Source organism: Pelodiscus sinensis, chromosome 1 (assembly GCF_052426305.1).
Source record: "Pelodiscus sinensis isolate ZL-2025 chromosome 1, ASM5242630v1, whole genome shotgun sequence".
Lineage (NCBI taxonomy): Eukaryota > Metazoa > Chordata > Testudines > Trionychidae > Pelodiscus > Pelodiscus sinensis.
Genome location: NC_143052.1, coordinates 256991305 through 257004267, shown reverse-complemented (window position 1 = coordinate 257004267; position 12963 = coordinate 256991305). Strand labels below are relative to the sequence as shown.

At 45.3% G+C, this 12963-nt stretch overlaps 1 protein-coding gene across 1 annotated transcript in view; it reads right to left on the bottom strand.

Moving 5' to 3' along the window:
• Positions 1 to 6025, bottom strand: part of DCT (dopachrome tautomerase) — a 40720-nt gene extending 34695 nt beyond the window's left edge. The window contains exon 1 of the mRNA XM_075918823.2: positions 5477 to 6025. Coding sequence (XP_075774938.2) covers positions 5477 to 5789 — 313 coding nt within the window. The 5' untranslated portion in view covers positions 5790 to 6025. The remainder of the gene's footprint in view (positions 1 to 5476) is intronic.
• Positions 6026 to 12963: the final 6938 nt, after the last annotated feature.

The window sequence follows — 12963 nt, the reverse complement described above, 5'->3', positions numbered from 1 at the left end:
GCTGGGTTGCACAGTACTGCCACGCTATGGCCCTCATGTGTTCAGACAAGCTGGTTGCCTGTTATATTTGCTGTTCTTTCTTCACATTGGGATAGTTTTTTCCTGCACCGTCAGTAAGGCAACTTTAAAACAGAGCCAGCTTTCCTGGGCTCCTTTCCCCATAATATTAGTTCCACAGGGTGTGGGGCAAGCCTTCCTGAGGGGAAGATGCATAGCAGCACTGCTCAGGCTATATCTACACTATTGGGTTTATTTTCAGAAAAAGGTATGCAAATTGCAAACTGCAATTTACATACCTTTTCCCATTTTCCGATATTTGGCCAGTCTACACAGGGGCCAAATGTTGAAAAACCTCCTCTTTTGGAAGAGCTCTTATTCCTCATAAAATGAGGAATACTGGGCTTTGAATGGAGGGGTGGGCACAGAGGAGATGAGGCAGACTGGGTGCAAGTGTTGTGGTGCAGTGGGGGAAATTAGACAAAGAGACTGAGTTAAGGAGTCAGGAAGCGGGGAGGTAAACACTGAGAACACAGGAGATGTCCCAAAAGCATGTCTGAGACTGGGAGCCAGTTTGGAGTGGGGAGAGAAAGATTGGATGAGGAGCTAGGAAGGAAGAACTGGGACTGGTTAGGCAAAGGAGACAGGGCAGCAGGAGTCAAGCTTAGAGGGAACAGGTGTAAGTGTCTGTGTCTACTAGCAAACTATCCTCTATATAGCCTGGAATGGAACCCAGGATTCCTGAGTTTCACCATTCCTCTGCTGTCAGCAAACATCTGGGAAACCCACTGACCTAGAGTGCATCTACACTGCACCCTTACCTCAAAGTTACACAGATTGTGTAGCTTATTTCGAGGTAATTTCAAAATAGCTTATTTCAAAGGTTCGGTCTACCCAGCACCAAATTTAAAAATTAAGCGCTATTCCAAAATGTCCTTTAACCCTCGTGAAACGAGGTTTACAGGGACGTTAGAACAGCAAGCCCGTTATATTTCAAAATAACAGGCTTGCCCAAAAGACACGAAATAGCTGTTTCAGGATGCATCTGATATCCCAAAATAGCGCCACAGTGCAGATGTAGCCCTAGTGAGTTTCCCATCTCCCTCTGGTATTGTCCACGCACTCTGTCACCTCAAGCGGCAGAGATTAAGCATTGGATCTAAACCCACGTGGGTTTCCACATAATGGAAATTATACACAGAAAACTACATTAAAAGAACATTATTAAGATTGTGACATCAAGCTCTCCAAAGTTAGGCAACGCTAGAGTTAAGGTTGCCTATGCATATGTACAGGCAGTCCCCGGGTTACGTACAAGATAGGGACTGTAGGTTTGTTCTTAAGTTGAATCTGTATGTAAGTCGGAACTGGCGTCCAGATTCAGCCGCTGCTGAAACTGACCAGCGACTGACTACAGGAAGCCCGAGGCAGAGTTGCTCTGCCCCGGGCTTCCTGGAATCAGCCGCTGATCAGTTTCAACAGGCTGAATCTGGATGCCAGTTCTTACATACAGATTCAACTTAAGAACCTCAGGCGTCCCCAAGTCAGCTGCTGCTGAAACTGATCAGAGGCTGATTCCAGGAAGCCCGGGGCAGAGCAACTCTGCCTCGGGCTTCCTGTAGTCAGCACTGGTCAGTTTCAGCAGCGGCTGACGTGGGGACGCCTGGGGCAGAGCAGCTGGGGTGCTGCTGGGTTGCTCCAGTAGCGCCGCTCCTCGGCAGCTGGGGTGCTGCCGGGTTGGTCCAGTAGTGCCCAGAGCGGCGCTACGGGACCAACCGGCAGCGCCCCAGCTGCTCTACCACAGGCGTCCGGAGAAAAGCCTGGTCTGCTGGGGGGGGGCACACTAGCTGCGCCCCCCCCCCCCCACCACAGCAGACCAGGGAGACGCGGGCGGCGGACCAAGACGCACCGCGGTCCCGCCGCCCGCGTCCTCCGGGGCGAGAAAAGCTGCTCCGCGTCTCCCTGGTCTGCTGGTCTCCAAGAGACCAGCAGACCAGGGAGACGCGGAACAAAGCCACGGAGCACGGGGGCAGCAGGACAGCCCAGACGCGACGCGGCTGTCCCGCTGCCCGCATACTCCGCGGCTTTGCTCCCCGTCTCCCTGGTCTGCTGGTCTCCGCCCCCCAGCAGACCAGAGAGACGCAGAGCAGCTTTTCTCGCCCCGGGGGATGCGGGCGGCGGGACCGCAGTGCATCTGGGTGTCCCGCCGCTCCCGTCCTCCTGGGCGAGAAAAACCCCGTTCGTAACTGCGGATCCGACGTAAGTCGGATCAGCGTAACTCGGGGACTGCCTGTATTGTGATCAGTGTTTCTGCTAAGCTGGTCATTTGGGCAGCCACCCAGGAGAGATTCAAATGCTGCTCAGCTGATTAACAGAGTGCACACAGCATCCACAGCCAGCAGCATGTATTTCTACTGGTGGTGCACATCTGAACATGCTTTGCGGCAGATAACAAAATTTATTCCATCTATTGATGGAAAAAAATAGAGGGAACACTGATTGTGATACAAACTTTAAAAACATGATCACACCGTTGTTTCTGTTTGTTTGTTTGTCTGTCCATAGGTCCTTTGCCTGATTCAGGTTATGTTTACACTACAGAGTTTTCCCGAGATACTGGAGGTATCCCAAAAAAACTCTGCCACATCCAGGAAACACGTCTGCTTTTTCAGATCAGTTTCTGAAAAAGTGGGCCCGTTCTTTCAGAAGCCCTGTATTCCTCATTTTATACAGGGGAATAAAATGATCCATTTAATGAGGAATAAGGGATCTTCTGAAAGAGGAGCTTTTTCCCACATTTGGCCCCATGTAGATGGACCATATGTCGGAAAAGCATCTTCTGGGGGAAAAAACAGAAAAAGAACACCGTGTAGACATAGCCTCAGTGTGCAAGATGGACCAGCTCTGGGAAAGAGCAGGGCTGTGACGTGAAGGAGGCTGTTGTTTGTAGGATGTCCAGGTCATTTGTTGCAGAAGGTGGAAGATGTGCAATGAATGAGGCAGGGAACCAAAAGAAAGAGAAAAGCCAATCTCAGGGTTAAGGCAATCCTGGATAACTGGAATCTAGCTCTACCTCTGTCACAGAGTTCCTGGGTGATGCTAGGCAAGCCTGAAACCTGACAAATCACAGCTGGTCACTAACTACGTGTTCCATTTTCTGGATGCCTGAGATGTGATCCTCGGGTATGAGTTGCAGGAGCACTGACAGCTCAAACTAAAGTCACAGGGAGCTCTGCTTTGAAAATATAAAGTGATATATAATAGAAATACTCTTAGTAGTCAGGCCCTGGTATCTCAAACACTGGGCACTCAAACTTAGTGAACTTTTAACTTCAATCTCTCTGGTCTGGTTCCACAAAGGGGCCATAGGAAAAAAAGACTCTGTACGGTTAGGGTACCCACTTGAAAGGGAAGAAACCCAGATGCCAATCATTTTTCTACAGCGAAACAATTTCACCAGGAGATAATGAGAGACTCCCATATCAGAATCTCTCATAGTTCAGTGGTTGAGTACTTTCCTGACAGGTGGGGTACAGAGTACCCCTCTTCAAAGCCTCTCTCCCCACAAAGGGAATTGAACCTAAATCTCCAAGATCCTGGGCAAATGATCTAAAAGTTACATGGTGGGGCACCCTCTTCACCACCTGTAAAATGGACATGATATCTCTCTCACACACACACACACTTCACATCAGTGTTAGGAAGAAATTTAAATTAATGTTTATGACTCACTCAAGATACAACAGTGCAGTACTATAGCTAGCTAGGCCCATGAGGAAAATAACAATTCTGTCTTTAGTGAAGGGTTTGAATAATGCTTAGTGAATTCGGCTGAGGAGCACACACATTGAACAGCAAGAATAAACCAACTTATTCACAAACTGTTAATTCAGTGAGCACTGTCTATCCTGTGTATTGAATGACACAGGGGTCCTGTGGAAAAATTAGCATGTGATCATGTAATTAAAAGCTACATTCTCACACAAGGCGGCCAGAGGTGTGTGTGCAAATTAAGCATACATAGGCAAACTTAATTCTGACATTTTCGTAAGTTTTGAGTGTCTAACTTTTCTATCTTAATAAGGTTCTGTTAATATTCTCCATTGTATATAACAGCATAGAAAAAAGACAAGATCGCTGCCCCACAGAATTTATGATCAAATTCTCCAGTCGTCTAAAAGCTTATACTTGCACTTACAGTTAAGCATGTGCATTTGTGTTTGCAGGCTCAACATTTAAAAATTTCCCACTGAACTCAATGTGCCATAGGCTAGTGAGGGCTTGATGTTTGATAGTGTACCCAGGACTTGAAGTCAATGGGACTGCTTTGGTTATGTCTGCATTGAAAATTCCAACTGTTTTCTCTCCACAAAGTTAAATCATTTTGCAAGACTGACAGGACTCACCTTGTAAGAATTGTACTAAATCCCTGAATGCATCACATTTTAGCACAATTAAAGCACTACTAAGTCCTGTTGGCTTTAGCACAGTATGTAACATTAGGTTCTTTCAGCACTGCAAAGCAGAATTACGTTTACCAGCTGGGATCGCTGACATCAATGAAATTTTCAGGGCAGACAGTGCAAACTACTACTCTGGCAGTAATTAATCCCAGCTCAACATGTGCTGATACAGGTGTACAGCTTCATCTATATACAGTAAAACTCCATTGGTCCGGCATCCAATGCTCCGGCACTCCTGATGGTCCGGCACCATCAGGAACCCAGAAGTGCTCCAGGCAGACGGACAATTGGAGCTGCTCTGCGCCCAGCTTCCCCGATTCAGCTGCTACTGAAACTGACCAGCAGCTGAATCGTGGAAACCGGGGGCAGAGCAGCTGGGGTGCTGCCGGGTTGGTCCTGTTGCGCCGAGGGGCGACGCTACCGGACCAACCCGGCAGCACCCCAGCTGCTCTGCAGCAGGCATCCCCGATTCAGCCGCTGCTGAAACTGACCAGCAGCAGCTGAATCGGGGATGCCTGGGGCAGAGTCGGACTATCGGAAGGGAAGGCTATGAGGGGCCTTGGGTGGCATCCCTCCCCCGACTCCTCGTAGTCCCCCCTTCCAATAGTCCGGCATATCTGATAATCTGGCATCCCCTGGGTCCTAAAGGTGCCGGATTATCGGAAGTTTACTGTACACTTCTAATTGTCACAAACCCTGTCTATGCTACCTAATAAACCAGATTTAAGCATGGGAAATAGAATGCCCTTATGGGCAAACCCTGTAACAATAATGGGGGGGGGGGGTCCTTTCCTGTGAGCACATGTGGAAAAAACAACAGCATTTAAATGTGAGAGAGAACCATCTTCTAATTCTACTGGGTTTCTAGGCTAGCTCAAGCGCCTCTCTCACCAGTAGGGTAGGGGTTGGCTAGATTTGTAGTGCAATTTGGATCAACCCTCCTGATCCTTTGCCACAATCAGGGATTTGCTCTTCTCTAGAGCAGAGTTAGTCTGTGTCAGTTCTCTTCCTCTCACCTGTACACTGGCAGCTCCGATTGAAGAACTTCCGGGGCCATTGTTCCCGGTCATCCACGTTGCGGAGGTTGTACGGGCCGCGCCATGGCATGGTGTCCACCTGCACCTCCTTGCACTGTCCCCTGCCCTGCTGAGAGCCGCACACGTTGCTCGGCTCTTGGCCCAAAGCTGGGCAGCAGCGCTTGGCCAGCAGCGCCTCTACTGTCATGCAGATGCGGGGGAACTGCGCCTCAGCTCGCGGCATGCAGCAGCAGCTCAGGTAGCCCAGGAGAGCGGAGCAGAGCCACCTCACCCGCTGCGGCTGGGAGGTCATTGCTGCAGGAACCACTCTCTGTGCTGGGTTTGGCGTCCGCAATCAAGGACAAGAGCAAGGGTGTTTCGTGAACTGCCTCTGGACAGGATGAGGGCCGCACTTCTTCCAGATTCTCAGCAGACTGAGCTTTGACTAACTGACTGAATGAGATAATTTCCCTCACTGCTTATGATGTTGGCATTTGGGGTGTTTGTTTAATCCTTGACTCTAATTACCCTGAATGTGGTTCAAAAGGCTTTTGCTCTGTGATGCTTGCCAAGATTTGGAGGATTTATATAGAGGGTGGGAGAAGCCCTCATTAGGAGGATTAGCACTGCCTAAATCCTCGTGTTTAGCACATGACATCAAGGGTGAAAAGAGAGTGGGGGAAAGTCCTGAAGGGCTTTGGAACTCTGTGAAGGGAGCACGCTCCTGGGTTTTCTTCTCTGTGTCTTCTCTGTCTCACGTGCTTTGCCAGACTGATGACCTCACATAGTGCCTGGAGTGGTTGGGAATACAGGGCTTTGTTGTTTGTCCATATTTTAAAAATCAAAACCCTTTAAACGTATTAGAAGTGAAACGACCTTCTGTTTTTTCAAATGTTTACTCGCTGGCTCATGGTGGCACCTTCAATGAAGCATGCGTTTGTATATTTGGAAGCAAAGAAAATAAAAGACACACACACCATTCAGTTGCAAAATTAACAAAAAATAACAAAACTGCTCCTAACAGCTAGAGCAAAAGGTTGTATCCTGTTGAAAATGCTGCTTTTCAGAACACTCTTGGGGCACGTTCTCTCTATCTGCATAGAAAGGCGAAAATACACCCCTCCAGATACATTAAGCTCAGTGTAAGTAGCACAAAGTTAAAGTTCTCCTTTTCTCTCTCTAGCCTTTCCCTACAGAAAAGACCAGATGAGTAATTTAACCATCCAAAGCTCATCGCTAGCCAGGTTTACTACCCTGTTTTGGATCACCACTGACAACTGAGGAATACACAACAGTGAGATGAACAAAGGATGGTGATTAGTGATGTCCTTATGAAACTGCCCAGGTTCCCAAAAGTCATGTATTTGTTTCACACTGCCAGATGTTACTTAGACGTAATTAAATAGTCATTCAGGTGTTACATACTTTTTATATTTTATTATCTAGTCCCAAGATATTTATGCCAAAGCTTCTCTCTGGCTCTTTCATAGAAGACCAGCTGTTTTGTTTGGAATAATGGAACAAGATACCTTGAAAGCATTTGTGAAGGGGTTTGAAGCAATTGTAGCAGGAGATGAAATATGAGGGGAAAGTGCTATTCTGTTCCTCAACCCCACTCTCAGCTTATGTTGATAAGGTAGGGTCTGTTACAAAACTTGTATGAGATAGGGATATTAAGAAGCATGTAATTTGTTAATTGTGTCGTTGACAAAAATTTTGTTGACTGCCCAATTAATCACTAAGGGTTAGCACTGCAACCACTCAGTCCCCACGCATGCCAGGTCCCCACCCTTGCTGCGACCATCCCTCCTCTGACTCTGCACTAGAAGCACTTCAAGAGCTGGCACGTAGGAAAGCTGGCTTAGGCCCTACATGCTCCTGGTCCTGGCATCAACACGCACTGCAGGAGCCTGTCTGTGCGCCAGCTCCTAAATTGTGTCCAATGCAGAGCTGCAGTGGGGGTTGATGCTGGGACCCCACCCATGAAAAAATGTACTTGCAGAGTCACAGGGAGAGGGGGCGCTTGCATGTAGCTGATAGCGTTAACCAGTAAGCATCCCCTTATTGGTTAGTTGTTTAATCAACTACACTATTACATGTCTAGTATGAAACACTCTTTCACAAATATTGCATTAAAAAGTAGGATAGCATTTAGTTGTGAATATTTTATATATAAACACTTCTCTGCCTGTTGGAATTGGCAGCAACAAGGCCTGGGCTCAATATCTAGGGGGTTATTTTCAACAATACAACATAAACCCAGCTCGGGCCCCAGCCAGTAACATGGTGGACAATTACACACAACCCCTGGACCCCTGTAGACAGTACTGCACAGCAACCACAGAGTCTGAGTGTAGAAAGAAAACTTTTAATTAAAGAAGGGAAGTGACCTGGCCTTAATTTGGGAAAACACCTCAGACAGGGTTCAGAAACATAAACCAAGAGCACTAGATGTCGGGGAGTGCTCATTCAGACTCTGCTTACATATAGAATATTCAACAGTGACCTTGTGTTATGTGTAATGCATTAAATGTCATTTATATTTGTTAGAGATGAATTCTGTAGGTATTTCTTCTCTCTAATGTTAGGGTAATTTTAAATGTGCAGTTTTAAAAGTTTAAATTAAAATGACTTATCTATTTCCCATGGCTCTGGTCTTTGCAGTTTCCCTTTCCCACCTTCCCCATAATTCATTGATTCCACTCCTATTCTTTCTCTACAATCTTCACTCTCTGATCTTGCTTCCATTAAGACTATCCATTCCTCAATCCACATGCACTGCACAACATTTCACTCTCTTTTCTCCTCTTCCCACCCCCCTCACTCTGTTTTCCTCTCTTTTTAGTCTCCCTGCCTTTTTCTACCCTTTCTTCAACTTCCTTCATTTCTTCCCACTTTTCTTCCCCACTTGGATTAAGCATGTGCCAGGCTTTAGGCACAAGGATGCCTACTAAAAATCCTTGAAGTTAGGCAGTGCTTATGTTCCTGGTTAAATCAAGACCTTAATCCCTGCTTGCTTCTCCTCCAACCTTTTCGTTACTCCATCATTTTCTAGACACCACTCTGATGAATCTGACTCAAAATGTGTTGCCCCAACTAAAGATGGAATGTAATGCCTCCCACCCCACCACTTCTTCAGCCACCTTTGCACTGGCATTTGCCATTCCTCAGAAGAGGCACTGCGAATTATTCAGGAAGTGATTTCTATTTCATTTCAGTGTCTTTCCTTCTCTATCTCCGTATTTCTCTTTCCAGCTTCCATATAGTTTCTCCCACCCTTACTCTGTTTTTTTTCCCTTCTGGATCTCTTTAGGGTTAATGTAACAAGTGACATGAGACACTGAACAACACGCTGCAGAGGAAGCAAACTAAATGTGGATGAAAAGTCAGCCTTTGCTGGCAGTGCAATGGAGTCTTAATGCAATCCCTCCCCATTAGAACTATAGAAAGGGACAATTGATGGAGCTGCACAATATCAGACCTGTGATGACTTTTCAGACTCTCAGAAAGTCAGATTTGTAACTTTTCACTCTCCTGCTCAAACCTCTGATATTTTTAAAATGTATAGTTGAATGTTTGTCTAATTGTTAGGAGTTATCCATCCTGGATGAAAGCACTTTTCAAGTGACAGATTCCAGGATATGAGAAACCCCTGACATCCAACTACCTCCAGGGTTTTAAACAAATCATTTTGCTACCATGTGACAGTCACTCCTTTGGCAGGCATTTGAATCAGGGACCTCCAGAGCTAAAAACATAAGCTACCAACTCATATCCTCTGTAGACCAGACACAGAGGGTTCCCTGTAACATTCATTCACCAGCTTCTAGTAACTGGAGGTAAATTATTTTATCTAGAATTTTATTAAATTAATTAATTCATTTATTTTGACTTCATAGCACCAGTCTCATGTCCAGGGTGCTTTATATGTTTCAAGATCAGATTCAATACAAATATTCTAATATTAACTCTAACTCAGCTGCCAGATAGCATCTGCCTATACCCCAAACCAACCCACTATATCAAGCTTGTTGGTTTGCCCCTTCCTCAACTGTCAGAAAATAAACACATCAGCCCAATATAGCGGTCCATTCATGTATGAAAACTAACTGGCCTGTTTCATGCTCATCACTTGTGACCTCTGCATTTGTGGTACGTTTTGGTTCAATTTTGCAAACTAGTTGAACAGAGACAGGATTTGGGGACAGATTCCCTATAGGGATTAAATGAACTTGTGAGAGTATCAGTTGAGACAAACTCCTTTTACAGCAGTATTGCAATATGCGTGCTACTACTGAATCTGGGTCACAGGGATAAAAGGTGATTTGTTTTAATTACTATGCCATGTAGCTCCATTTTATATCTGCTGCCACATCACAGACCCAGAATGAATTGAAAGGCTGTCGCTCTAAATGTGTGTTTATGACATTGTTTGTTGGATTGTCTCTCCAGTTCTGCCAGTACCACGTCAGTTTCAAACAGAAAGGCCTGGGGTTACCATACACACAGTCTATCATAGGACTTTGAACAGTACAACAAATACTTGTGGTGACATTTTTTAGCCAAAAGAAATGAAAAGAAAAATTACAATATTTTTCTAAGGATGAATGGGAGGAACCCTTTCATCCTCACTGTCAGGAAAACACCGGGATAAAAAAAATAATGTAAATTAAATACATTGGATTACATAACATTTTTGGGAAGCGGGAAAGGCTACAGAATTCTGGCAGAGGCAGGTATAGTATCAGAGATCAGGATTCACAGGGTGAATCATAGAATTCCTACAGCAGAAATCTTCCTGAAGATGTGTTGAGACCAAGAGGACAGCAGAGTCAAGAGGAGTTTCTCAAAGACAATATTGTTTTACATATTCCCACTATCATACTCGAGGACGAATCAATGCTGAGCTGGAAAAGTGGTTGATATGGGATGGACTTAGGTTTTTGGAGAAGTGGAATATACAGACAGGAGGTTCCATGCATACACTTAAGTGGAACTCAATATATAAATACAAGACTGGAGCAGGTAACAGAGCAGAATTGAAAGCAATAAACATGGGTGCAAATAAAAGAAGATGCTCCCATAAGTAAAGAAGAGGGGAGTACATTAGAAACAGAGGTTAAAGCACAAGGAAAACAGACAAGCAGGGAGAACAAAGAACTGTGTGCACTAGAGAAAAAAAGAAAGGCTTTGTAAACATCAAGGCTACGTCTAGACTGCATCCCTCTGTTGACAGAAAGATGTAGATTAGGCACGTCGAAATTGCTAATGAAGTAGGGATTTAAATATCCCGCGCTTCATTAGCATAAATGTGGCTGCCATTTTTTTTCGAAATGGAGCTTTTTCGAAAAAAATGGCAGTCTAGACACAGATCTGTTGAAAATAAACCCTTTTTCGACAGATCCTGTATTCCTCAGAACATGAGGTTTACAGGATCTGTTGAAAAAGGGTTTATTTTTGACAGATCCATGTCTGGACTGCCAGAGGGGGGGGGGCGGGTTTCGAAAAAGCTCCGTTTCGGAAAAAAGCAGCGGCCATGGTTATGCTAATAAAGTGCAGGATATTTAAATCCCTGCTTCATTAACAATTTCGACGTGCTTAATCTACATTTTTCTGTTAACTGAAAGGCATAGTCTACAAACAGCCCAAAAGAAAACAGGAAAAGGAGTTAATTTCATGGGAAAGAAACTTGTCCACTACAATCAGGTTAGAGGTGCCACAAGTTGGGCACTCAGAAATTATGGACCATTTTGGAAATCTGAGCCATTGTCAGCACTTTCTTTAAAATGAACATTAAGTCTGCTTCTTAGTTCTGTTATAATTGTTTAGTACCCCAGGCATCCACTGGCTTGAGTGTCATTATCCCAGGGTAAAGCTGGTCTGAGAGAGTAGACAATCTGGCCTGTGTAGTAGTACCGTAAGGTCACAAGGGACTTATTCATTAATAACAAATGCTAATTGGTGCATTTTTCATGTGTTCAAAAACCTTATATGTTCCCCTTCTATATACATAGCAAGAAATTATCATCGAATCATAGAATCCTAGGGCTGGAAGAGACCTCAGGAGGTCATCAGGTCCAGCCCCTTGCCCAAAGCAGGACCAACCCCAACTAAATCATCTCAGTCAGGACTTTGTCAAGCCAAGATTAAAAACCTCTAAGGATGGAGATTCCACCACCTCCCTAGGTAACCCATTCCGGTGCTTCACCACCTTCCTAGTGAAATAGTTTTTCCTAATATCCAACCTAGACCTCCCCCACTGTAATTTAAGATCATTGCTCCTTCTTTTGCCATCCGTCACTACTGTGAACAGCCTCTCTCCATCCTCTTTGGAACCTCCCTGCAGGAAGTTGAAGGCTGCTATCAAATCCCCCCTCTGTCTTCAATTCTGCAACTAAATAAGCCCAAATCCCTCAGCCTCTCTTCATAGGTCAAGTGGTCCAGCCCCCAAATCATTTTGGTTGCCCTCCGCTGGACCCTCTCTAATTTGTTCACATCCTTTCTGTAGTGGGGGACCCAGGATTGGACACAGTATTCCAGATGTGACCTCACTAGTGCTGAATAAAGGGGAATAATCACTTATCTAGATCTGCTGGCAATGCTCCTCCTAATGCACCCTAGTATGCCATTAGCCTTCTTGGCTACAGGGACACACTGTTGACTCATATCCAGCACTTTAATCCCCAGGTCCTTTTCTGCCAAACTGCTACCTAGCCAGTAGCAGGTCCCCAGCCTGTAACAGTGCTTCAGATTCTTCCATTCCAAATGCAGGATTCTGCACTTGTCCTTGTTGAACCTCATCAGATTTCTTTTGGCCCAGTCTTCTAATCTGTGTGTCACTCTGGACCTTATCCCTGCTCTCCAACATATCTACCTCTCCCTCTAGCTTAGCGTCATCCACTAATTTGCTGAGGGTGCAATCCAGGTCATTAATGAAGAAATTGAATAAAACCGGCCCTAGAACCAATCCTTGGGGCACTCCACGTGAAACTGACCACCAACCAGACATCGAACCATTGATCACTACCCGTTGGGCCTGACAATCTAGCCAGCTTTCTGTCCACCTTACAGTCTATTTATCCAATCCATATTTCCTTAACTTGCTAGCAAGAATATTGTGAGACACTATATCAAAAGCTTTGCTAAAGTCAAGTATATCACATCCACTGACTTCCCCATGTCCACAGAGCCAATTACCTCATCATTGAAGCTAATCAGATTGGTCAGGCATGGCTTGCCCTTGCTTTTCATTATTCATGAGTCAGATGAAAGAGAAACAGTGTAACCTTTCATCCAAAATTCACATAGAACCCACATTTTTACTGAGAAGTGGGCAATAATTCTGTAAGACGGCCACATCACAAATTTCAGAAGTGGCCACAGATTGACCAGGAAGGGGTGGGGCTTTCGGTGGAAGGGGCCAGGTTGAGAACTACCCTTCTGGGTACGGTGACCTTATTTTCTAAATGACCTGCACCTAGTAAGAA